The sequence below is a fragment of the Aaosphaeria arxii genome (genome assembly GCF_010015735.1).
Source record: "Aaosphaeria arxii CBS 175.79 unplaced genomic scaffold BU24scaffold_13, whole genome shotgun sequence".
In the NCBI taxonomy this organism is placed as follows: Eukaryota; Fungi; Ascomycota; class Dothideomycetes; order Pleosporales; genus Aaosphaeria; species Aaosphaeria arxii.
In genome coordinates, this window is record NW_022983486.1 from 411,908 (window position 1) to 436,851 (window position 24,944).

General features: G+C 51.3%; 8 protein-coding genes across 8 annotated transcripts; 3 read left to right on the forward strand and 5 right to left on the reverse strand.

The window, feature by feature from the left end:
* Positions 1-1,920: 1,920 nt before the first annotated feature.
* BU24DRAFT_76144 (DUF1752-domain-containing protein) lies at positions 1,921-4,253 on the reverse strand. Its single transcript, XM_033534610.1, has 2 exons — positions 3,985-4,253; positions 1,921-3,739 (listed from the first exon to the last, which is right to left on the reverse strand). The coding sequence occupies exons 1-2, from the start codon at positions 4,082-4,084 to the stop codon at positions 2,112-2,114; spliced, it is 1,728 nt and encodes a 575-aa protein (XP_033377845.1). The 5' UTR covers positions 4,085-4,253; the 3' UTR covers positions 1,921-2,111.
* A 4,804-nt stretch (positions 4,254-9,057) lies between these two features.
* On the forward strand, positions 9,058-9,819 carry BU24DRAFT_76243 (uncharacterized protein). The gene has a single exon (XM_033534612.1). It carries the CDS (start codon positions 9,185-9,187, stop codon positions 9,707-9,709), a length of 525 nt encoding a protein of 174 aa, XP_033377846.1. The 5' UTR covers positions 9,058-9,184; the 3' UTR covers positions 9,710-9,819.
* A 742-nt stretch (positions 9,820-10,561) lies between these two features.
* Positions 10,562-11,079, reverse strand: BU24DRAFT_76232 (uncharacterized protein). The gene is made up of 2 exons (XM_033534611.1): positions 11,060-11,079; positions 10,562-11,001 (listed from the first exon to the last, which is right to left on the reverse strand). The coding sequence occupies exon 2, from the start codon at positions 10,932-10,934 to the stop codon at positions 10,692-10,694; it is 243 nt and encodes an 80-aa protein (XP_033377847.1). The 5' UTR covers positions 10,935-11,001; positions 11,060-11,079; the 3' UTR covers positions 10,562-10,691.
* A 403-nt stretch (positions 11,080-11,482) lies between these two features.
* On the reverse strand, positions 11,483-11,824 carry BU24DRAFT_428404 (uncharacterized protein). Its single transcript, XM_033529475.1, has one exon. The coding sequence runs from the start codon at positions 11,700-11,702 to the stop codon at positions 11,529-11,531; it is 174 nt and encodes a 57-aa protein (XP_033377848.1). The 5' UTR covers positions 11,703-11,824; the 3' UTR covers positions 11,483-11,528.
* A 239-nt stretch (positions 11,825-12,063) lies between these two features.
* On the forward strand, positions 12,064-12,695 carry BU24DRAFT_76258 (uncharacterized protein). The gene has a single exon (XM_033534613.1). The coding sequence runs from the start codon at positions 12,123-12,125 to the stop codon at positions 12,573-12,575; it is 453 nt and encodes a 150-aa protein (XP_033377849.1). The 5' UTR covers positions 12,064-12,122; the 3' UTR covers positions 12,576-12,695.
* On the forward strand, positions 12,696-13,152 carry BU24DRAFT_76259 (uncharacterized protein). Its single transcript, XM_033534614.1, has one exon. The coding sequence runs from the start codon at positions 12,816-12,818 to the stop codon at positions 13,098-13,100; it is 285 nt and encodes a 94-aa protein (XP_033377850.1). The 5' UTR covers positions 12,696-12,815; the 3' UTR covers positions 13,101-13,152.
* A 4,233-nt stretch (positions 13,153-17,385) lies between these two features.
* On the reverse strand, positions 17,386-18,960 carry BU24DRAFT_414831 (uncharacterized protein; the record flags this gene model as incomplete). Its single annotated transcript, XM_033526248.1, has 6 exons — positions 17,386-17,553; positions 17,630-17,812; positions 17,859-17,983; positions 18,034-18,060; positions 18,462-18,664; positions 18,929-18,960. 6 exons carry the CDS (start codon positions 18,958-18,960, stop codon positions 17,386-17,388), a joined length of 738 nt encoding a protein of 245 aa, XP_033377851.1.
* Positions 18,961-20,414: 1,454 nt separating this feature from the next.
* Positions 20,415-23,681, reverse strand: BU24DRAFT_428410 (uncharacterized protein). Its single transcript, XM_033529476.1, has 9 exons — positions 23,541-23,681; positions 23,430-23,447; positions 23,307-23,355; positions 23,154-23,247; positions 22,081-23,103; positions 21,833-21,970; positions 21,596-21,776; positions 21,084-21,172; positions 20,415-20,604 (listed from the first exon to the last, which is right to left on the reverse strand). Exons 1-9 carry the CDS (start codon positions 23,542-23,544, stop codon positions 20,560-20,562), a joined length of 1,641 nt encoding a protein of 546 aa, XP_033377852.1. The 5' UTR covers positions 23,545-23,681; the 3' UTR covers positions 20,415-20,559.
* Positions 23,682-24,944: the final 1,263 nt, after the last annotated feature.

The window sequence follows — 24,944 nt, forward strand, 5'->3', positions numbered from 1 at the left end:
ATGCATCGTCGCGTTCGACGACGGCGGGCGAGAAGCGCCGCCGGAGTTGGGAGAGCTGGTATGTTCGGGGGGATGTGAGCTGTGATGTTGGTGTTGGGCGGGCTGTTATTGTCCTTGGTGCTGGGGTTTTTGGTTTTGGCGCTGGAGGAGTGGGTGTAGATTCTTGTGTTTGTACGTCGTCGTGCCGAAATGGACACTCGCTTCCCGCTCTGCATTCTATACCTCATGTCAGTTACTGTGTATATCAAATCAAAAAAACATCATATCTTCATGAACATCCGTCGCCGTCATGTGACAAACAGACAAACACACACGTACCGCCGCGAGCGTAAAACCGACACTTGCGTCCCCTCGCCTTATTCTTCTTCTTCTCGTCCTTGCTTATCTCTTGTCTTCTCCCCTCGTTACCGCCAATATCATTCGTACTAGTAGACGTCGCGGGCACTGTGTTCGGCATTGTTATGTCAGCACTTTCGCTCTGCCCTCAATGCAATCAATCAATCAATCCAGTCAATCCATTAATCGCAATTGGCTTTCAGAGCGTCACTTCAATTGACAACCCCCATGCCTACACATCCTCTCACACGTCGTTCGTTCGTTCGCCATCGCTCGCTACCCGCCCACCCGCCAACGCTAGCCGGGCAGCAGCCTACCTAGCACCAGACGCACACACAGCGCAGGTGACCGCGGCCACCCCAGGGGTCCGGGGTACCGAGACGTGCCAGCGCATCAGACATTTCCATCGCATGCCTTGTCAACACACATCCCCCCCGCGCGTGCGGCCTCGTGCACCATTGTCGTTTTTTTTTCCTTTCCTTGTAGACTGAAAAGAGAGAGAGAGTTGAAACTCACCGGTGGTATTATTGTTGTCGTCGCTCATCATGTGCAGTATCAGTCCGCCGCGTATTATGGCGTGTGTGTGCGGGAATGAACGAATGACGCTTTTCCAATGCTTTTTCGCTTTGATGAACAGAGGGGAGGTTCGGTGGCGGTACTTGTCTTCTTTTATCCCATTGAAATGGTAATTGTTGATGCTCCGTTTGCCACTTGTTGACGGAGTGTTTGGTGAGGGATGTGAGTGTGTATGAGTCGAATTCGACTAATGAACACACGCAGCTATTGTTACCAATAACTAATTACTGCAGCTAGTTGCGTGCGTTTATCGATAGGTAGGTAGGTAGGTGGGAGGGATTGAGTCACCGCCTGGGGGTTACGAGGTAGTGGCCACCCCTCCACACGCAAGGCTGAGCTGGCTCGCAGGCCACCAAGCGGATCCGGAGCACATCACTCAGCCCCAGGCACCTCTCTCTCCTGGCTGACTTCCTCCTTGTGTTTTGCGTGAATGGAAATTGCAAAGTCACGATGTATCAAGAAAAGTGAAGGAGGAATCAAATTGTTTTGAATCAATTATCTGCTTTTTTTGTATTTCAGGTTCTGTATGTACCTAATTAAGAACTGCAACTAGTTACTCTCTCTCTCCATTCTCTGAAACCTCACACCCTTCGGCCGTGATTCCAAACAATGTCGCGACGAGGGAAATGCTGCTCGTCAGATGGCTTTGCCGCCAACGAGTCCGGGCTCTAAGAAGTCCCATCTCGACTCGATGTAAAAGTACAAAAAATGCAGATACTAGTACAGACCCAGCGGTCGGGGCGCGCTGTGCTTCCAAGAATGACGCGGTAAACAGTGTAAATCCTGCCCACCCAAAAGCCGGCGTGAGCCGTGTATAACTTTCTTTTGAAACCCCAGAAGTGATCACCCAGATTGTGTATCCCGCCCAATAGTCCAGTGATGATGTGAAAGGTAAAACGATATGTGGCAAAGAGGGGAAGAAGAAGATGAACAAAGGATAGGAAACTCGTAGCCTCGTGGGCATACTCGACGCCCTTGGTGGTGGTGGTATCAAAGAGATTGTGGGAACTGTCCCCCATAATCGGTCGTCCGTTGCTGAACAAATAAATGCGTATGGACGCAGTGGCGAAGAAGAAACAGAGAAGGGAAGAATCATTAATAAAAGAGGAAAAAGGACGCCATACACCAAATGATCCATGCCAGTCCATATATGCCGCTGGAATAAATGCTAGAAATCGAAAGTTGCGGACGCAGGGCCATCACCATCCTTTTTGGTGGTATTCCTGGAGGCCCTGGTCAAAGTAGTCGTTATAAGAAGAGTTGTTTTTGGCCGGCTCGTTGGGAGTCTGGGCCTTGCTGTTGACCGCCTGCTGAGGGAATGCATGGAGACCCTTGATGTCGTTGGTGGTGGCCGCCCGGCGGAGAGCTGGGATGGACACGGCACTCTGCACACGCTTGTTGACCGCGTTGGTGGTCGCGTTCTTCTGCTGCCTCTCCCAGAGGAGGTTCTGGCGGAGCGACTGCGTCAGCTCCGTCTGCAGCATGTTGCGGCGCGTGGTGCGGGGAGAGAGCATGGGCGGGTGGACGTTGGAGGTCGTCATGATGATCGGCTTCGAGCGGGGGATCTGCTGGCGCATCATCAACCCGCTGTCTTCCTGGGGGGAGGTGCCGGTGGAGGGACCGTTGGGGGTCGAGGTCCTGGATCGTCGGATGGCCGGGGTGGACTTGGACGCAGCGTTCTGGAGAGCTTGCGCGCGGTCGCCCTCGTTCATCAGAGTCGTGAGGATGGAGCGGCGGGAGACGAGGTTGGGCTTGGAGTCGACGCGCTGGAACATCTCCTTGTCGACCACGCTGGATGGGCCGCTGTCGTTGTCGTCCTCCCAGTCGTCCTCGGAGTCCTCTTCCTCGATGGCGTTGTCGTCGGAGTCTTCCTCCTCGCTCTCGCTCTCAATGGCGCTCTCAATGGCCTCGCTCTCCTCCGAGGAGACTGCCTCCTGGTAGGTGCGGGTCGAGACCTCGTTCTTGAAGGAGGCCGTCTTGCGCATGAGGGTGGACTTCTTGAGGTTCTCGGACAGCGAGCTCCGGCCGGCCATATAAGAGGCCTCGAACGAGCTGGTGTTGTCCTCGTCGGAAGAGCCGCCGAGAGTGAAGACTGGCTGCTTCTTCTTCATTGGCTCAGCCTTGGTCGGCTCCGGGCGGGAGTTGAGGAGACTGTTCTTGAGGATGGGAGTGGGGTTGAGATTGGTGCAGGAGCGGATGGAGGTGGAGATGCGGCTGGGGTCGAAGCCGTGGACGACGCTGTGGGTGCTGAGATCTGTCGATGTGCTCACATCGGATCCGACCGGGGGGCTCATATCCTCGCTACCGAGGATGGTGGCGACCGTTGAGGTCGACGATTCCGTGGGGACGAAGCGAGGGGCGGCAGGAGGCGACGAGGGACGAGGAGTCGTATCTTGGACGGCTCTGCTCTTCTCCTGGGGAGCCGGAGTGTGCGCGAGCTGTGCGGGGAGGGGCGAGAGAGGCTCAATGTTCTTCTTCTCCTGTATCGAGCTCACGACCTTCTCAAGGTCTGTGGGAGTGATGTGCTTGCCGCGGGCCTGGCTGTTGGCAGAATCGTGTCGGCGGAGGTCAGGTCGAGAGGTGGAGGAGTTGGAGCGGGTGGTTGAGGCGACGGCGCTTTCGAGATTTGAATCATCCGAGGCGACGCTAGAGGAGAGTTCTGGAAGTTCTGCTTCCCGGTCATTGGCCGAAAGCTTTCGCTGGAACGACCAGTGGGGAGCGAAGAGGGGATCAGGTGCGCAGCAGAAGGTTTCTCTGGACCACAATCTCCAGGCCATGTTTTCATATCGTTTGCCGTCTTCCATGGCGATGGCACATTTCGAGAAGACTGAAAGCAGCACATGTGTCAGTGGCAATTGAAACAATCGAGCGGAGGGGAAAAAGTGGAGTGTAGAGCAGCGGTCTGCAGTCATATGAAAGTCCTGCGAGCGAAACAAAGCGCGCGTAGACCCTGAGGACACGACTGCTGGCGCGCGCCGGACGGGAGAGAATGAAGGGTGCTGGAAACGTGGGATTGGGGTGGGACTTTGTTTTCCCAAGCATGTCAAAGAATAGAGAAGGAGTGGCTCATACCTGACCATAGACCAAAGAGGTTCTCTGGATTTCTGGTTTCTATTGTGTGCATCGAGCCGGGCTCGACGCGGACGATGGGACGTTCTGCGTGTAGAGGCATGTTGAGAATGTGATGTGGGGATGGAATCTGGGGGAGGATCGCTGCCGTAAAAGGCGAGGAGGAGGAGAGAAGAATTGAAAGGTCCGCGGGCGGTTCCTGGGGATCGGAAATATGGATATGGATAGATGTTCGATGTTTCTGTATCGAAATTGGTGGATTGGGATGGGGAATAACCGCTTTCGTCTGGGGTTCTGGAGAGCCAAGGAGCAGATTGCGTCAACAGATCGCACGCCGGATCTATCGAGCTGCGGGCAGGTGTCAAGAGCGGATGCTCAAACCCATATGGATTTTTGAGGAGAAAGGATCGATGGTTACGGTGAGAGGATGCGGTGAGGAAGGATGGTATCGGCAATGAGGTCGATAGGAGGGTGTTTGTTGTCGGTGGTGGTGGTGGTGGTGGTGGTGACGATGATGTTGGTGTTGGTGGTGGTGGTAGTGGTAGGTGGGTGTATGAGTGGGCGGGTAGGCGCGATGGAGTGGGTATATGATACTGATGGCAGCAACACAAAGCCAACAACGACGACAACAACGAACGGCGGGGAGAGCAGTGGTTATTGTAGTGAAGGTTGAAAGTGTGTTGTAAGGTAAGGTAAGTGTTGGTGTCGGTGTAGATGTAGGTGTAGGTGTGGGTGGATTATGGATGTGGATGAGGGTGGGCGGTTGAAGGGTACATATGTGAAGGGAATCGAATTGGGGGTAGGGACCTAGACTTTGACTAGCAACCCACGACACTAGAGTAGTAGAGTAGGCAAGTACAGTAGAGTAGAGTAGGTATTAGGGTAGAATTACGGTAATGTACTCGGTAAAGTAAAGTAAGTTAGAGGGAAGAGGGAAGATGGGATCCCTGCAATAAGGAAAGAAAGACGCCGCAGCAGTAGAAGCAGAAAAGATGTGAGTTGGGCAAGGGTCATTCAGTAACAAGTTACAGGGGGGGGGGGACAGTCAGTTGCCCAAGGGTGTGTTAGGGTTGTTAGGGGGGGTCACTTTAGGGTGGGTGTAGTGAGTGTACTGTGTAGGGGGGGGGGGGTGTAGGTGTAGGTGTAGTAGGTGTAGTGGGTGTAGGGGCCATCGGGGGGGTCGGGGTGGCATATCCCATCCCTCCATCCCTGCATCGCCTCGCCGGGATTGCGTCCGCCGCCCGACCGCCAGACCTGCTAATTTGCATCCTCACTACGGATACCTCACTACCTCTTCTGGGTTACTCTACACTGACTACTGTCACTAACTAGAGTTACTTGTGACTTACTAGAATTGCTTGACTTGCTAGATATCGTTATTACACACTCACTGACAAACACACAGGTAGGAAATGCTAGCAAATAACTTCCAGGACTACCTAGCACCAGAGAAACTCCGGAGTTGTAGTACACTATTACCAAATACACGTCTGTGTGTCGGTTTGACGAATTAATACGCACTGCTTTTCATTCGTCTTCACTCTGCCACTGGTGACTGGTGACTGGCACTGGCTGCTGGCACCGACACTGGCCCGGATCTTTCGCCATTCAAGCCCTACATCCACCCATCGTCTTGTGCTCCGTCTGAGTCTGCCGTCTGTGCATTCTGCTGCATTTGGTGGATGGTGGAAATGATGGAAATGATGGATGGTGTGGGTGAATGTGCGCGTGTGAGTGTCAGTGTGTGTTATGTGTTGTCTGTTGTCTGTTGCGTGTGGGTGTGGACGGAGGGAGTATGAGGGTGTGTCTGCCACGCTTTGCATGCAAGATGGACGGTTTACGGTTTACGGTTTACCTGCTACGTAGACGGCGGCCGATGTTAGCCCTCGCCGGTACCCATCCACCACCACTCTCTAGATGCTACACAGTACTCTACTCTTGATGATGATGATACCGAACAAACTGTAATGAACTGAATTCAATCGAATTGAATTGACAGTCGAGGAATTCAACCCAACATGCGCCCTTAGTTCTTCTCATCTCCCTCTCTCTCTCTCGTTCTTTGATACCATCTACTCCCTGGCCACCCTCACCCGAACACCATACGGCCCCTACGCCCACCCCTTGAGTTATTATACCAAACCTTCCTCAAGATTAACAAGAATTTCGACATCGTTCGGCTGTTATAACGGCTTTACTTCCGCCGTCACCGTGCCTGCGGTCTGCCCTGCCTAGGTAACGAGTAATTGACTTTGGGCTTCTGATTCTCTTCTCTCTGTTGCCGTCCGTAATCATGCCCAAGACTCAAGAGGGAGGTATACAGGACAGGCGACAGGATACTACCCTCGGTCCCATTCCCTCCCACCTCCACCGGCAGATATATCGGAATCATGGCGGTGAACAGACAAACACGGTACAAGTACAATCTCCAACAGCAGCCCCAACCAAACTCGCCGACTCCAACCTCCAACCCTCCCTCGGCTCTCTGCCCTCCCTCTATCCTTCCACCCATCCATCCACAGTCCCTAGAAATCCCGAAACAGCACCACATGGCAGAAGCAGACATCTTTGTTGACACATGCAAGCACATGTAGAAAGCACAAGTATACCATACCTACCACCGGGACGGGAGAACATGAATTGAACATGCTTTTTTTAAACCTCGCTTTGTCTGCCCTGCCCTGCCTTGCCCACCACCACCACCTGCGTTATTGTTCAAAAACACGCATACACATGGCGTTTCCAACCTTGCCCTGCCCTGTCTTGTCCTGCTCTGCCACCCTCTCTGCGCTGCGCGGGCGCGGGCCATGCTGTCTCCAACAATGTCGCAGGTCTCGGCGTGGGGAGGGCAGGGCAGGGTAGAGTAACTTTTGGTAAGGATAGGGTACTTGACCGGCATGCCATGGGATGGATCCGCGCGGGCCAGGTCGCGTCGCTTTCCCACCTTCCAGAGCCCTCCCGAAGAACAAAAACAACAACAGATGAGAGAGAAAGAGAGACAAGGGAAAAATGAGTGAAAAGGCTGACGACCTCATTGGTCGGATTCCTTTCCCCCTGGCTCATTTCTCTTCGATTGGTATTGTCACCCTCGCCCTGTGAATCGTCGAGTACCGGTACCCTTTGACTCGCTACGGAGTACCTCTCATCCATCCATCCCATCCCATCTCATCACATCTTCAAGTCATTGTCTTGCATCGTTTGTCGTTTTGTGTTCGTGTCGCGTCGTGTCGTGTTGGGTTCTCGTCGCTTAACGTTGTTATGTCTTTGATCTTTGATGGATCAATCAATCATTCATTCATTCATTCGAGCAATCAATAACATCTGCCACAGTATGGTACAGCAATTACCAACTAATTCATTCGCCATGATTTGCCAAAGCCTCCAACAGTAGCCCATCAAAAAGCTGTCATGTGCATCTTCAGAGCTGGCGCGGGCCCGGTCCGACGAAACTTTACGAGCACAAGTACCTATGCCAGCCGGTAAAATACCGGTAGACGAGTTTGTTACGAATCCCTCCCCTGTCGTGGGACTTTCGCTCCAGAACGTGACTGGTTCGGGGCTCGAAAGAGATTCATCACCTGAGCATCTCAGCATCTCAGCATCCTCCAGCTTCCTCTCTTTGCCCCCGCTCTACTCGAATCCCTGCATAAGTTGACTCAGCAGATCTTTCAATACCATACACTCATTACGTTACGACTGTCGGACCGTTTCCCGCCTGCCTGCCCTGCGTCATTTTCTATCAGAAGTTGGAGGAGAGAGTTAGGTACACAGTGGAAGTGACCTTGTCCTTGTACTCTCGTACCTTGACATCCTCCACTTCACCTTCACTCCACTCCACTCTTCACTCCACTCAAACGCTCGAGACTCGACAAGACTCAACTCCATCCTGCCATTCCAGCCCATCACATCACTCAACTGACCTTCACTGCCACTGCTAGCCACACCTGCTGCTCCACTCTCAATGCTCCCTCGAGTCCCTCCCCCAGTATACTGTTACCGTTCCTTTCCTAGCGGTACCTGCCCTGCTCGTACACAATACGGTACCTGGCCAGAACATCTCGCCCATTCCGACACGCTGCTCATCGCTCTCTAAACTGGCACCACTGGTTGGTCACTCCGGTGTACTCGTAACTCACTCTCACGCCGTTCGAACCTCGCCTCGAGCCTCGACTCTGACTGATACCACCTACCAATTCAATTCCTACCTTATCATTCCATCCACCTTACAAACCCTCATCTCGAGTCACTCAACTCGATAATTGCCCCCAGATTTCCAATGCAATCCAAATATTACCACTAATTACACAGTATACGATCCCGTCGGTGGTAACCTTCCGGGCTTTCGTACCCCATCTCCCCATCGCCCCCAATATGGCTCTAGACGGCTCTGGGAGCCTCACTTCCATACAAGCAAGTCACAATACCTACCCACGTCTCGTCTGTGCGAAACGTTTCCGCTCGGCAATCCATCACATGAGCCATTGGGTTTTTTATCTTCCGCTGGGCCTTACCCTACCTATTCGCACCTATTCGTAACTAGTGATCTCGTCACTAGTTACTCCGTAACTGCTTTCCCTTCCCCATGCCCCAATCCCGCTTTCCGCCACTGGTGTACTGTGTACGGAGTAGCGCTGTGAGTAAGTATCGCCTCGAGAGCTGTTTTCGGTGACGCGCCCTCTGGTGGACTCCGCTTGTATCTCTGCTTTACAACTAGTGAGAATCAACCTGCGATTGTTGGCCAGGTTTGGCACCGTCCGTCCAGCTAGATTACCCCATGGGAACGCTACCAAGCCGACGTTTGGGGCACGCGGTCGCCTCCAGGCACCCTATCCTAGGATCGCTGACCTGGCTGCGGAGAAAGCATGGCATGGCGATGGCGATGTATGGCGATGGCGGCGGGCGGGCGGACAGGTGGTGGCCGGCGACCCTCGCCATCCCTCCCCTCTGAGCGTCTGAGACAGAAACGTTTACCCGGGGGAGTTGCCAGCTCAGGGCCTGAACATCTCGAGTCACCTCGTCCCTAATCGCGCGCAACAATGATGCCGTCCTAGTTACCGCGAATGGGCGGGAAAATGCTACGTCAACCGCCGTCCATCTCAAGTCCTCGAGGTCATCTGGACGCCCCGTCGAATCACTGCGCCGCACGAGAATCATGTGCGACGCTCCTCTTTGACTGTATGCGGCGTGATGACCGACCGGTTTCATGAGTTGTACAAACGCTTCGCAACATCGTGACCCGTCGCCTCCCCCCGTCATAGCAGCGCACTGCGTGGCTTTTCTTGTAAATCCACCCTTTCTGCTCGACACTGCCGATCGCTACCATGCCCCAGGTTCGACGGCTCTTACACAATGGCTTGCCCGGCTGCATCTCTGCGATTTCATCCAAAGTGCCTTGTCTTCCTGCCTGCCCTTCGACCGGCTTCGGCTGTTACTTGACCTGTCGCAACCGTATTGTTGTCCTATTTTCCTTTTCCAAATTCCCCAGACTGGCCTCACTTTCTTCGCCCCCTCCTACATGGAACGCGTGACCAGGCAGAGTATTTTTTTTTTCTTTTCCTCCAAGCTGTATCTCGGTCCGTGGGTCCGGCTGATGCATCTTGTGCCCATCTTTTCCCCCACAGCAGAACCCCACATGTACCGGCCAGACACCGCCAGGGTCCAAAAATGCAGTAAAGGTTTTGTAAATCACCACTCTTGCACGCTGCCATTGGCTGGGAGTCAGCGATAATTGTCTGCGGCTCCAGGTCGAGACCGTAAACGGAGTATTATTGTCCGGCATCGAGCCTCTCCATGTCTACCTTCCACTCTATGGGCTATGCATGCTCCGTCTTCGACCCTGCTTAAGCGCGAGATCCTCATGATTCGCTTCTCACCTGCAATTCAATTGATGTAAACACGTTACTCCGAACGGGGCAATAATGGACCACTGGACGAAAAGGGAAAGTCATTAAGGGCAAGGGGATTGCAGATATCCTCGAAAACGAACAAACCGGGTGTCACCATGAGCTTCCCCGGACGTGCGATCGCCTTTTCTCTTCAGGGAGAGTGATTGACCTGGTTTCTCCTCTGCCTCGCAAGTGTGCTGGCATCGCCAATCACGCATTTTTGCTATTACCTACGCCCGCCCTTGCTGATGTTCAGCATTTTGCAGGAGGTGCTACCTCACATCACGGCTCTCCTGTGCATCGGTACGACTTTGAGAGTCCTGAGTCGTTGATGAAGCGGAGAACCCTTCGTTCCCCGTCGTGTGCAAAAGTTTATTAGTTAGTTAGCTAAAGGGAGAGCGATGTGCTCGCCAGGTTCGTCGCACGAAGCGGTGCAATGTGACCCGCAGTCCGGAGTATGCATGCTCGGAATGTACCCATGGCATGTATAGCTTTCTCCGTTCAGTGCCTCCCACAGCGCGAAGCACACGTCTGACCTCCTCGCGGCTGATACCCGTCCCGTCCATTCGATGTTGCTAGCTATCTATTATCGATATCTTGCGTGGTCGACGAGATTATTGAGGCAACATGCCCTTTTTGCTTTTTCCTTTCCTTTTTGTTCGCGCTTGCGGGGGGGCTGCTTACTCTCTTTCTCTCACGACCAGCCAGGCTAGGCTGTGCGCTGTAACATACCTGGGCATGTGTGAGCGTGACTGAACCGTATCTTAAGCACCCCCCAAAACGGGACAAGATGGAAAATGGACATCCCACGTCGACACTCCCACCTCAGCAAACCAACAACAAACCCAACTCTCCAACTCCCATGGTGCTGAAAGAGGTGGGTGGGTGTAGGTAGGTATGTGTCCTGCTCGCACGGCTCCCGTACCAACAAGAGGAAGATGACAGGCATTCGTCACAGCTCATATCCCGAAATGTTGGTAATTTTGGAAATGGCGACGGTGACCCAGGGGGGAGGGGAGGGGAAGGGAAGGGAAGAAGGGAAGGGTCAGACACAGACCGCTCGCTCATACATGTGCTACACAGAGCGTCCAGGGACGAACCCTATCGGTCTCTCCATCCCCAGACAGAGCGCACAGAGAGATGTGCAGTGCGTTGCGTCGCGTTGCGTTGCGCTGTGCTGCGGTGCACTGCACATCTCTGTGCTACAATCCCCATGAGCTGGGGCGAGAGGCACCTCACCTCACCTGGAGTGGACTGGAGTGGACTGGACAGTATTATTACTGTGTACGGAGTATACCATACAATACCCTCCATGCATACGGAGTACCAATCCCACGAAAGAGAGAGTACCTACTGTGTAAGAGAGAGCGTGCCACACCACCGGACACTTGGCTTTACGCCCTGGAAACCCGACAATCTGGCTCTGGCGTTTCGTCTTATGCCGCTTCGGGAAACGGGATCAATGGGGGGGGATGGGGGAAGGCGGCGCGGGAACTGCTTCCCGCTGGGGCTGCACGAATCGCGTGGCGCGCAAACAAATACCAGAACCAACTCATGCGGCACACCCACCCCCCCGGGGTACCTACAGTACAGTACTGTGTATACGTTCACTGATACCTGGACGGTGTTGTACATACAGACGAAGACAGACACACGGCACGGTTAGAGCAGAGTTACGTCTGATTCTCTGTTCTGTCTGGCGTCTGTCAGCACCCGGCTGTTGTCTCGGTTGTTATCGTCGCTCGTCTCCTTTCGTCTACTTGTACTCAATACAGCTACGATGCTGTAATACAATAATAAGAATAATGCGCTGGGTGTCGCTGCAACATGGAACATAGGGAAGGATAGGGATCATGACTGCATGATACCACATACATACTCCTACGAGTAGCATTCATCTCTGCTCGCATTCCCACGCGTTTCGGCGTTGGCCTATACGCCATTCTCACCAACATCATCTACCCATTATTATCGACCTACCGATTCGAGATGCGATGCTCCGAGCCGGTCCGACTTCAATCATCTTCTCACGCACCCGCGGCGGTACTCACATGAATGAACATGGATGAATGGCCGTGACTCTGTTCGCGTTTGCCGCGGCCCTTACCGACTTTCTGCATTATTATTGTTATTGTTGTTATTTGCTTTATCTCGCGATATCATCACATCACCATGCTCGCACTTATCGATTACGCCGCAGTAGAATACCATTACCATCCATTACCATACAATACCGTACCGTGCCAGCCATGCTGCATGCATGCATGCGCACATCCATCCATCCAACAGACAGGCCGTTTCATACACACAAGGTACATGGACATCGACCCGACAGACCTACCAACGGGAACCATTTCTCAATTCCCTTGTTATTTCCATTTCCGCCTTTGTTCTTCTGCTTCTTCTATCAAATTTCCCCCACACTACGAGGTACATTTCCGCTTCCGCTTCCGCTTCCTTCTGCCGACGATGATGCGTCTGTCTGATATGCGATTTCTCGTCCTCCAACATCCCCAACCTCCAGCCTCCTCCCCCTTTCAGCAGGCATGTCTCCTTTCACGTTTTCTTTCACATCCTCGTGCTCGTTATCCTTTCCTTTCAAAACACACTCGCCCACCCACACATACGCTCGTCCCCCCTCTCGCAGCCCAACGCCGCTCGATAAAAGACACAATCTCCAACGTACCTCCCCCAACCAGCCTAGCCTAGCCTCCCTCGCGCTCGCGGGGAACTCCCAAACCCTTCCCGCGCACGTCCACCACCACGCAACGCACGTCCACGCCGCCCACGCGACGAAAGACGAAACGCATCCCACCTTCCACCTTCCCCGAACGCACCAGCACGAGCCTCGCCCTGGCGCAAAAAGAACAGAAAAGCAGAATCTCAAATCATCACCACCACTCACCACCCTTTCGGCGCTTCTTTTTCCTTACACTACACGCACGATTCATGGCGGCATTTTTCTTTTGCGTTTTGGTAGGTAGGTACATAGGTAGGTGCGGAGGGGAGCGCGCACCACCCCGGGGACGTGGTGTCGGCACGCACCCACGCGCACGCTCCTTCACAGGTATTGTATTGTACCTGTATCGTGAAAAGACGAGGACACCGTCCCCGTTCCCTCGGGTACAGTCCTGTTCTGTTCGCGGTTGCCGCCGTCGTCCGTTTACGGTAGAGTATCGATCACGGTTTATTATATACGATCATCATGGCGCAGGTACGAGTTACCTAGGTTAGGCTCGGGTGCCCATTGCCTCGGGCTCCCTTCCCTTCCCATGGCTCCCTTTGGAGAACGTGCGAATGGTGAATGCGCCCGAGGGTTTCTTGACGTTCACTCCACTTCACTCCACCCACCGAGAGATTTGAGGGAGAGAGAGGTAGGAAGGGATGGGGGGTGCACATGTCAAATCTCCCCATCTCCCATTCTCCCAACGTCGTTCGCCTCGCCTCGGGCATCCGTCTGGTGGGTACGTGATCGTTCTTTTGCTTGTGCTTTTCTTCAATTCACTCATCGCGGCGGGTCGTTGGGTTTGCAGTTCGCTCGCTCGCTCGCTCGTGCCATGCCATCCCATTTCGTACCCTAACTTCCCCCCCCCCCCCCCCCCCCCCCCCCCCCCGGAGGCAAAAATAAAATGAAGACTGTACTTGTAATTAGCTGTCGTCCGAGAAGAGCAACACAAACGCATCCGGTGCGTTCCCCAAGCCCGTGTCGCTGGGTCCCTGGGTCCCACGGTCCCACGGTCCCACGGTCCCCACCGCGTGTCTGGCTGGGTGGGTGGGTATCGTGGGCTCAAGGGTATGTGGGTACGTATGGGAGTTGTCGGAGCGTGCGGTGCGGAACGGGTTGCTTGCTGTCATGATTAGTGGTTTGTCTGCACGGGCTTTTGGGGTCTTGGGCGGTTGTGTGTTGGAGGTTTTGGGGTCTTGGGGTTTTTGGAATTATTGAGGGTGGGAGTGTGGGTGAGGAGGTGTTGTTATCGTTGAAAGGAATGCGATGGTCTATGTAGAGATTGTAGAGATTGTGGTACGGGTAAGGGGTAGAATAATCGAGAACCATTGAATAACTGGAGGGAAATTGAAAAACTTCATCTTCCAGCATGAAAATCATTTATTTCCAATACTTCACGTTAGCGAGCGGAGTGGACAAGTCTGATAACAGAGGATTTAGATATGATCGTAATTGTGGTTGTAGTGAGTTGTATAGTACTGATATCAAAATCGCACTTTTTAGTGTTTATAGTACTAATGAACATTACGATTTACTGTTTACCCGGCACCTCACCTCACCTTCTCGCAACGTCAAGGTACATAGCAAGTATGAGCGTCTACATAATTTTGACCCTCAGTTTGTATGTCTGGTACAAAGTAAAGAGTATGGCTTGTTTAGACCTATATTTATAATAGATAACTATTTAACCAATAAGTTCTTACGTTGAAATTCAACAGCAAGTGTGTACATTATATGTGATCACAATCCTAACTATAATTTTGAAATATATTGATATCAAGAGAAACCATTCTTGTATCTATTATATCACAGTACCAGGAGTAGCTATAATCTCAACTCTATTTATTAAATATTTCTTACTTTGTTTCCTACGACTAGTCATTAAAAAATCCCGAGTCTACATACACGCGATTATCAAATCAACGACATACAAGAAACCGCAACTATCAATGTACATATTCACCCGCATACTTCAAAAACATTACACATACTCGCTGCTTACAATCCCCAATATTTTACACACTCATACATCTCACAAACCCACATACATACGATATTCCCTCCCCCTTTCCCCAACTCCTTCAATCCTTCCATCCCATGGGGCTGAACATGAACGCCCGACAAATGTCTCACACGGCAGTTGAGCGCGCTGAACCCACCCCGTCGGTGCTCATGACATCGTGTGGTTACACGACAGTCGTTCGGTGACTAAGTAGGATTCTAATCTTGGGGCACCTGGGGGATGGCTTACGGTCGCGGTGTGCGGTGTACGTGTGTGTGTGCGTCTGCAATTTCATTCATGATGGAGGTGGGAGAGAGGTGGTGGTACGATATATCTATGTGTTACGCCGAGGTAAATTGTAGAACTATGTATGGATGTATGTATGTATGTATGAAGGTTGAAAGATGGTCAGCTGCGAATTTCCGTGACGACGGTTTTCGATACAATACAACACGGTACACATATCAATATCAATGTCTTGATGGAGGTGAGATAGGTGAGATTCCCAAGATGAGATGAGATTCGACGTTTCAATGCCCTCTCTCTACAATTCCCCAACCACCCTACCTCCGCCCGCGAACGAGCGAACAAACGAACACATCTCCCTCCGGAGGGGGGGCAGCAGGCCAGTGTCAGTGTCAGCCCAAGTCCAGACATTGCCCTTGTACCACGAACACCTCGAATTTTCCCTCTCGTCGCATGACAGGTCTCCGGGCCTCCCAGCGACGTTACCAATCCCTCGGGTCCGACCAGCGTGTCGTGTCTTGTCTCACGCCTGCGCTGACATTTCGCTCTACCATATATCTTTCTGCGCGGGTCCCTCGTCTCGTCTCGTCGGTGGTGTGTTCATCTATTCCACCACCAGCGAGCGGAGAGTAAGTGGGAGGGAGGGAAATAAACGGTGAACGGCAGACGAGCCGAAAGAGATACTGCAGCCAGGGAGAGGGAGGAAATATATCGTACCGTACGTACATACATACATACATACCGTGCCGCGTGCGTGCGTGCGGTGCAGTGCAGTGCAGTGCGGTGTAATGCATATGTCATACACCCTCCCTCCCCTCTGCTCCCTCCGACATGCCATGTCATCCAGTATGTATGTATGTATGCTGAGGCTGCTGGTGGTGTAGTCCGATCCCCAACTACCGGCTCCCAACCTCAAACGAATCGTATTACATACATTACATTACCACACTTCGTCTTGGTATTCCCATACGCAACGACGACTCTCCATTTGCCGCATTGGGTCCCTCATGCGTGATATCGAATAGTGAGGTGAGAAAAGGGTAACTAGGAGAAGGGGAGGGGGGCAGGGCCAATGGGACAGCTGCCGCGGTGAGGTGGATGTGTGTGTTATCATGCCATGTTGCATGCACATGCGCGGGCGTGGTTCTGGTTCACCGCGTTATTAACGGGTGTTTATGGTATATCTGCAGTCTTCTCGAATCATGATGCTTCCCGAGTGTGAAACTCGGGCCGAGGGCGGTGCGTTCGGGTCGGCTTGGTGATGGGTTGGTTGATGATGGGAGCAGATGACTCGTTAGGGATTGGGGATAAAAAGGGATAAATGGATTGTGGATGGGGATGGGATGGGACGGGACGGGTAAGCGGTTGGGGATTCCTGTTCTACGCCGCTTGAGCGTCACAGGCAAGAGGCAATGGTAGTGATGGACGGACTGACTCGATGGGGAATGTCTGGTGAGCAGGTTGGTTTGTTGGCGGGTTGGGAATGAAGCTATCATCGTCGATGTGGGAGTATATGCGAATAACACACCACCAGATACATAGTTTACAACAGGATCAATATACTAAACTGTCAAATATCCGAACCTCACGTCCACGGGTTTACAGCCACAAACGAGATAGTATCCAACCGTCTCTCTTCTAAACCAGCCTTTCATATGATATCCAAAGTACAAGTAATTGCAAGGCGTGCGGTCTCAGGACGTCTGTGCCCTCGAAGATCTCCCCATAACCAGACTCTCCAGAGTCTGGTAACATTCTAGAGTCCAGCCATGTTCCCTACCAATATCTCCCTCGAAAGGATTCACAACCGTCGCCTATAACACTAACATTAAGTCCAAGCATAGCATTGCCTTACTCTTACCCCGGAGGTCATCCGCCTGGGGCCTGGCCTCCATTCGGTCAACGTTTGCCCGAAATCGTCGTCCCTCCGTCTCCTCCGCTCCCATTACCCCAAAGTCACCGAAACGTACCTCGTAGATCTCGCCCCGGTTTCTCCAGAATATAGCTGAGAATGGCTCGTGCTAGGTCTGTATTTTTCAAAACGCGAAAAACGCAGATGCAGACAGACGCTCATCTCCACAGGCTTCTTTCTCACCGCATCCTTGGTAACTACCGTCCAGGACCAATGCCAGTCCAGTCCATCAGACGAAAGAAGCATCCATCATCACATGCAGATATCAACCCCCGGTTCGAAGGGCTTCGCCAGCTCGCTCGCTCCGCGAGGCTAATTCCCTTCGCGAGAAACCGCCCGCCCGCCCGTTGCTGACAACCCGGCCGCATTCGTGTGTTCCTCGTCTCGCCTCGCGGAAACGGAATTGTCAATCTCATCTCATCTCAGATCGAAAGGGTAAGGGGGGTGGGAGAGGCAAGGTGATGTCCATCGCAATTCAATTAAACGGTGAGGAACGAACCGCTCACCCGTTCCCGTCGCATCATCCTGCCATCCATGATCCATCACGCCGCGCCGCGACGCGGTCCCCCCCAAGCCACACACGATTGCATTATCATGGATCCTATTATTGCAGGCAGAGTAGGTATCGTGCGTGTTAGGGAGGGGATGGGGATCCTCTTCCACCTCTTCCCCGCGAGACGATCCCGGCCCCCACATCAATCATGATTGCTGACAAGAGGTCTGAGCTGAGGAGGGCGGGGGTCTCGTGGGCATCTTGTGACTCGAATCCGCGACGAGTATGACGATGATGATACGAGTGTATCTAAGGGGGTTGGTCCAGTGGTAAATTTCCTACGTAAAGTAAACGTGAGTTCGAAGATTAGCACCGAGACACGCACATGAACGCGGTCTTTCAGCCCCACCGGAGAACTGTGATATGGTAAGGGGGAGGCACAATGGCTCCGGGGGTTTCGTCGACCTTCGTTTGCTCGTTCTGTGCTTTCGCCTGTCTGGGTCTTCTCGTCTGCCTTGTCTTGCCCTGCGCCGCGGTGCGCTGCCCTGCTGGTTCTTTGTTTTTGTGCCTGTGCATACATACATACACGCGCACGCGCGCACATGCAGACGCACATGGCGAGCGAAGAATGAAACAGCCTGAAAAGAGGATATGTATAGAACAATCGATGCACCGTATTCATTTACACCTGTGACAGGGCCGAGTTCAAGAAGCTCTGTGAGTATGGGGTAGGCGGTAACTATGAAGTGTATATTTAGATCACAATATCAAACAAGTGGGAAGGAGTACCATAGTTGGCATTCATGCTTAGAAAGACTATTGGTGATGATACATGACTATGACTATACATTAGTTATAGAACAACATGATCTTCGACACCAATAAGTATTATTCACATCTAGACAGTAAGATGCCCAGATAAGCACTTCACCATTCTATTCCAATCCACTACACCACCAAACTCGCCACAATCCTATCCTCCCCTTCTCGCGTATCCAAACATAACGCCCGGAGTAATAGCACACGTATACTATAGTATACCCCATAGTATAGGCAAAGTACAAACGCGCACATGCGTCCAGACTCACGCACGTATGTACATACATTGTACCCATCCCAAAGCTTAACACCATCCTGCTATTCATATAGAAAGTCTAAAACATCCAACCCTAACGCCATGACATTAACATAGCATACTGACTTACCACGCCACGTACAAACCGACTCCCTACGATGTCGGACCTGGTAATTTTGATTTTCTTTTTCCTGGGTTGGGGGAGAGGGGACCTGGGGTAGGTGGGTTCGTTGAGCCTGGGGTTGAGTTAAGTTTGGTCGCTTGGGCGGGTTGCGGGCAAGCGAGGGAGGTGGATGGGGTGTATGCAGGTGCGTTATGCGTGCGTTATACGTCGTGCGATAGCATCTAAGCATAAGATAGCATAGCATAGGATAAAGACCATTTGCTTGTTTGTGTGTTGAAGGCTAGGCGTGTATTCTCTGGAGTTAAGGTTGGGATGAAGACGCGTGATGTACAGTATGTATGTAATTGTACGTATGTGCGTTTGCATATGCTTAGCTGGAGCTTAAGTTGACTTGACTTGGATTTTCTGAGAGTGATCTATCTGCTGTGTATAGTCGGAAGGGATGGTGTTAAATTGATTTGCTCTTTGTTTTGAGATATACCTACTTAGATTCACTTGGCCTATCGATATGATACATGTAAGTAATTGGGTAGAAGAGTATGATACGCTTCGTGCTGTAGAGGGGCTTCCTGCGAGTACAATGAGTTGAATTTATTCATGATTGTTGTAGTCCTCTAGTTTCGTTGATTCTAATCACAATTGCTTGATGATGAGATCGAAAACATGCTTGCCTTGCAATTTTTTCTATTTTTCTGTTCGTCAAGATTCAAATCCAATACCACGCACTCCCATAAGAGACCAACATCTAGCATCCAAACCCCCCATTCTATAGAGAGTTTATGATTGTAATACTTGAGTAGAGAATAGATGTGGTAAAGTCCATTGAACATCTCAATTGTTTGGGGTTTTCTTGTTTTTGTTAATTTTTTCTTTTCTTCGTCGATGGACCTTTGAAACACAATTTACTAGCACTGTATTCGCATAATTCTCCCATGGTAAATAGAACGGAGTTTATGACTATACTGTATATCCGAGAAGTATGCGGCGAGTTTATTGCATCATTCGGTTATCTACATTTAGTTCGTTATGTTACTTTTCTCTACTTCTAATGAGCTTTTAACTACATCTTGCACGGCTTCCATTTGCATAATACTCCATAATGAATGAATGGGAGAAAGCAAGACACCATGACCTGAGATATATTGCAATGGGAATTCAAGTTTGGGTACGAACATACGTGAAAACAAAGCAGTGAAGAAATGTGACTTGTAACTATATCCTCATAACCATTGTATCACGAAGTGAACCAGATATTCAGAAGATTAGATGATACAAGAATGATATCAGACCGGTGTACTAGATTATCTCTCTATCAAGGTGTCTAGCTTTAAGTACCTACATTCTGTCTAAGAGCAGGAAAAATTGTATGTATCGCTGTGAGTGACGAATAAGGATGTTCAAGTGCGGGGATAATTGTACAACAATATCGAGATAAGACGAAGCTAACGGGAAGCTTTCCCTTGGGAGAACACTAGTAACTATCCTTTTTGGAGCTGCTTTGAGAATGTAGCGCAGCAGTGAGAATTTGGAAGATGATTCGGGTGTATACTGTGAAGAGACGTCGCGTACAGAAAAGGTCTCTGGCAATACAAAAATCGATATATCATTATTGAAAGAGGTGGGAGTACTGTATACTATTCACAATTGTCACAAAGCCTGCGGTATGGACTACGCGGTTTGGGGTCGTTACATTGGGCATGTAGATGGTTGGCTCTTTCTACAGCTAGTTCTTCCCGGATTCGATAGATCGTAGAGGTCATATTTCCATTCACACGTATCCAGAATGTATTGATCGGGTGTGATGTTACATTGTGATTCCGTTGAATGACGCTAGAGATAATAGGTGTGTCTAGATAATCGGCTTGACACTTAAAAGTATTGGGTAGTGCTACAGAGTTACGACCAATCTTGAGGAGGCAATATCATCACTCATGCAAGGCGTGAAAAGGGCAAGGAAGGGAGCATTCTTCGCTGCCATCTAACCCGTTGTACCGAGTGCAAGCTTTTGCTACGTGAGCTTTCGATTTTTTTATTTCTTCTAGTTTGGTATATAGGGCGTCATGACTGCAAGTGAATCGTCCGCCATTGTCTATATCTCACATGTGGGTGTTCGTGTCTAGAATTCGTTCTCGTCGCTGCCGGCGATGATGACGTTGTTGACCTGTGATTCGATTGTTAGTCCAGTAATGTGATTGTATTTGGTAGCGAGAAATGTAATGTGACGACTGGTGAAGATCATGGAATGCCGCATCGGCGTCAATAAGGTTCAAGAAGCGGCATTCACCGATGCGAGATCGGCAAGGCAATCCCATCAAAATGTCCCTGTTGAGTCGAATGGGAGATCTCCAAGATCCCTCGCTATCCCGACAGATTGGCGAGCGGTAACCATGAATGACACGTTGCGTTTGGTTTGCGCTCTCCTCTTGTGCAACGATTGACTCGCATCCTCGTGTGCATTTCTGTCTTTTGAACTTCTTCCCCGCCCGCTTCCCCGCACCGTATGTGGCCACGAGTAAGGGAGCGTTGTGCGGAAAGCAAGGCGACAAAATGCAAGCGAGGGATTGAAACGAAAGAAAAGTGTATGGCAAGAGAACGCCATTGATAAGAAACAATACCGAGGGTTAAGGAAAAGTAACGTACCTTCAATACCATCCTGCAAAGCTGTGTAGCCAACAACAATTGTTGCCTCTTTGAGATTAACGGATCGATAACAAAGTGCTCCTTCATGTCTGCAATGAACAGTCAGCATAGTCCCAATCCAGATACTTCATCTCCACCATGTAGCGCCGGGCATGTTTTGTGTGATCGGGCGATATGAAACATCTCCATCCAAAGCCCTATCCCCGATGATCGAAAAGTTGTCGTGTGTTGTTGCTGAATGGAGATAGCATGTGGGGGTACTGGTTCGGGCTATCCCACGAAGGCGGCGGTCGCGGGTTCCGTGCAGCTGCATGTGCTCCACGGGACCATGCACACTCAGATCATCATGCAGAACCAACAACGAACACTAACAACGGCGGTGTAGAGTCGAGGCGAATAGGCGTTCAGAAAGAGATGTCGTGCGGCCAGTGTGATCATCACGAGGAAGGAGTCGAGGAAACTGCCGTGGAAAAGACTGTTGGGAGACAAAAAGAAACCTGCATAGTACTTACCATTACTTCCTGTCTGCATGCAGTCGACGCCTAGCCTGGAGTTCTTCTCCTTGGCCTGTCGCGACTTGATGTTTGCGAGGGTCTCAATTGGGCTGAGACCAGAGTTCTCTGCAAGAGCCATCGGGACGGAGTCGAGTGCATCAGCGAACGCGCGCATTGCATATTGTTCGAGACCAGGACTCTGCATTTGATCAGCATGGTAATCGACATTGATATGGAAATAAGGGTCCACTATACCTTCACAGCAGCATCTTCGACGGCAAGTGAGCAGGCAATCTCCGCGGCACCACCCCCGTAGACAATGCGGTTGTCTGTGACCAGGTTTCGGACAACGCAGAGAGCGTCGTGGAGTGAGCGTTTCGCCTCATCGATGATCTGGGGTAATCTGTGTCAGCAAGTTCTGGGCCATGCAGTATGCACGATAATATGTAGTCCAACCCAACAAAAGTAAATCGCCAATGAAAGTGCGTAGGCCAAACACGTACCATCTTGTTGCTGCCTCGAACAAAAACAGTCACCGCGCGAGTGTTGGCACACTCCTCGATGACAAGCATCTTATCTCTTGTAGTTCCGAAGCTCAGTTCTCGGACGATACCGGCCTTGCCCAACTTCTCAGCGCTCAAGTCCTCGAATCGGGGTACGATACGGCCATTGGTAGCGATGGCAATGAGCTCGATCTCCGGGCCTCCGACCCATCGAACGGCCGGAAGCTCGTTTGTGAGGAGAAGGTGGTTGGCCTCATCATCGAAACCCCATTGACAGATGACAACGTTCGCGCCCGTATCCTTGATCTGCTTGATCATCTCGGTGAACTTGTCCTGCTCGTAGTTCTGCAACTTCTTGAATTCCTCCACGTTGGTGATGTCGAGCTTGTGCTTGGTCTTTGGCTTGGGAGGCTCGAATGCGCATGTGAGGATGGCCAATTTCGCGTCCTTGACCTCGGAAGGCATTTGCGGATGGGAGAAGTCCTTGTCCACGATGACACCTTGCACGAGGAGAGTGTCCTCCAAAGCTCCTCCAACCTTGCCGTCCACCTTGATCAGCTCGAAATCAACATCTCTTCGCTCGAGGTCGGCCACGGAGAGGACGGCGTCAACTGCGATGTTTGCAAAGTGATCGTGGGCCTTGGACACGATCTTGCTGCCCAAACTTGTCTTCGCCACCCTGAATAGCTCTTCTGTGTTGTCCTTGGAGAATTTGATCTCGTCGCTGATCTTGTCCAGCTCGGCCACAGCAACTTCGCATGCCTGGTCGTATCCGTCTGCTATCCTGATGGGGTGGATGCCCTTGTCAATCAAATCGGCGGCTTGCTCGAGCAAAGCACCGGCGAGCACAACAACACCCGTAGTACCGTCGCCAATCTCTTCGTCCTGTGATTTGGAGAGTTCGACGAGTAATTTTGCAACGTGGTTCGAGATTTCCATCTGGGCGAGGATCGTAGCTCCGTCGTTCGTAACCGTGATGTCGCCGTCGGGGGATATCAGAATCTTGTCGAGACCTCGGGGACCCTATATGCTCATCTTAGTCTTCGTCCGCCTCATGGAGCAGGTCGTGGTACCAGAGATGTCTTCACAAGATTCGCCACAGTCCTGGCGGCGAGGATGTGCGATTTCACGGCCTCATTGCCATGTTGTCTCTTCTTCTTGCCCTGGCTGTTTATTCTCTTAGTCTCTTATCCCCTCCATAGTGCTTGTAGCCTCGTTTCACATACTCTCTGACGATGATAAACGGCCTGCCCGTCTCATCCTTCATAACCTGGGCTTTATTTCATTGTCAGTTGAGGTCCGGGGTAAAGCGGGGTTCATTTCCGGTCGAGGAGGATTCGTAGGCATACCATTTGATAGATCGACCTCTATAGATTCATCGTCAGCGTAAATCCTAGCTCAAGGCGCAAATGTACGGTGAGGGGTCATTTTGAAGCTATGTTGGAGCCTGCAGTACTTACGCATCTTGGATGTGATATTGACCCCGCGGTGGGGTTCTTCGAAATTTGGAAAACGAACAGGTGCAGACTGAAGAAAAGAGACAATAGCTACCTCAAGCTATGCTCCGAAAATCTTGAACCGTGGTGAGAAGTCTATGCACGTGTAAACAATCGCCTTTCACCTTTGGTGTCGAAATTTCTCGATTACCTGGGTCTTGGCACAATGGCCCGTGCACTATTTGTAGACGCGCTTGTTCATTGAGCTTCGGAAGAGAGCTATAACTCTCGTTCACGACATCTATGATAGCGATCGCGCTGAGGGAGCATATCAATGCTAGTTTGAGGAAACCGGAGGAGATATCGCATGCGACTGCTGCCTTTCAACAAAACTTTCGATTAGCAGCGTTTCCCCATCACCATGCCGCGTGAGCGTCCTCCTTCGTGTCTCGAGCGCGCCCATTCACTAACAATCGCATAGCTGCTCTCAGCGATGTCGACAGCGGTGTCTCCTCTGACGAAGAGGACATTCCATTCCGCAACAAGGGCAAGCCTCCGGCGCCCAAGAGCTCTACACCCGAAGCTGAAGAGCACGAGGAGGATTTAGACGAAGAGGGAGAGGACGAGGAAGAGGAGTACGCGCATATTATCTTCTCTTCGGAACGGATTGATACTAATACGCCGTAGATACGTGGTGGAGAAGATCCTTACTCACAGATTTCGTGGAACCACCGTGGAATACCAAGTGAAGTGGCTTGGATTCGAGAAGAAATCAGATTTGACCTGGGAGCCAACAGAGAATCTGTGAGTTTGTTCTTTGGCGCACAATGTGCGCAAAGTTAATAAACTGTCAGCGAGGGAGCAAAGGAAATCGTCGTCGAGTATCATAATAGCATTGGCGGTCGTCCAGAGCCACCTACAGGCAAAAAGCGCGGTAGGAAATCCGCTGCCGATGATTCCAATTCAGCAACACCCGTGGTTTCCTCGAAACGCGCGAAGCAGAAACCTGCATGGACACCACCACCTGGCTCATGGGAGAACGACGTGGATTTCGTGGATACAGTGGAGCAGGGTGATGAGATCGACAGAGAGACGGGCGAGCCAGTCAGGAATGCGTACTTGACTTGGAAAAATGGCAAAAAGACACAGCATCCTCTGAAGCATGTGTACTTGAAGTGCCCACAAAAGATGTTACAATACTACGAGAGCCATCTGTCCGAAGCCCATTCTTGGAATCACAAAGAGCAATCAACTGACTGTGTACAGTGTCTTCACTTCTCAACCAGCTGCCAATGGCGATGAACTCTGAATAATATAAAAGGGAAGGAAGGATTTTCATGCTATACCCAGACACTGGCCTGAGAGACCAGTGATCTAATGTGAATACTTGAGGCATAGGGTGATTTCGGCGCTTGCAGCTATTTCCTC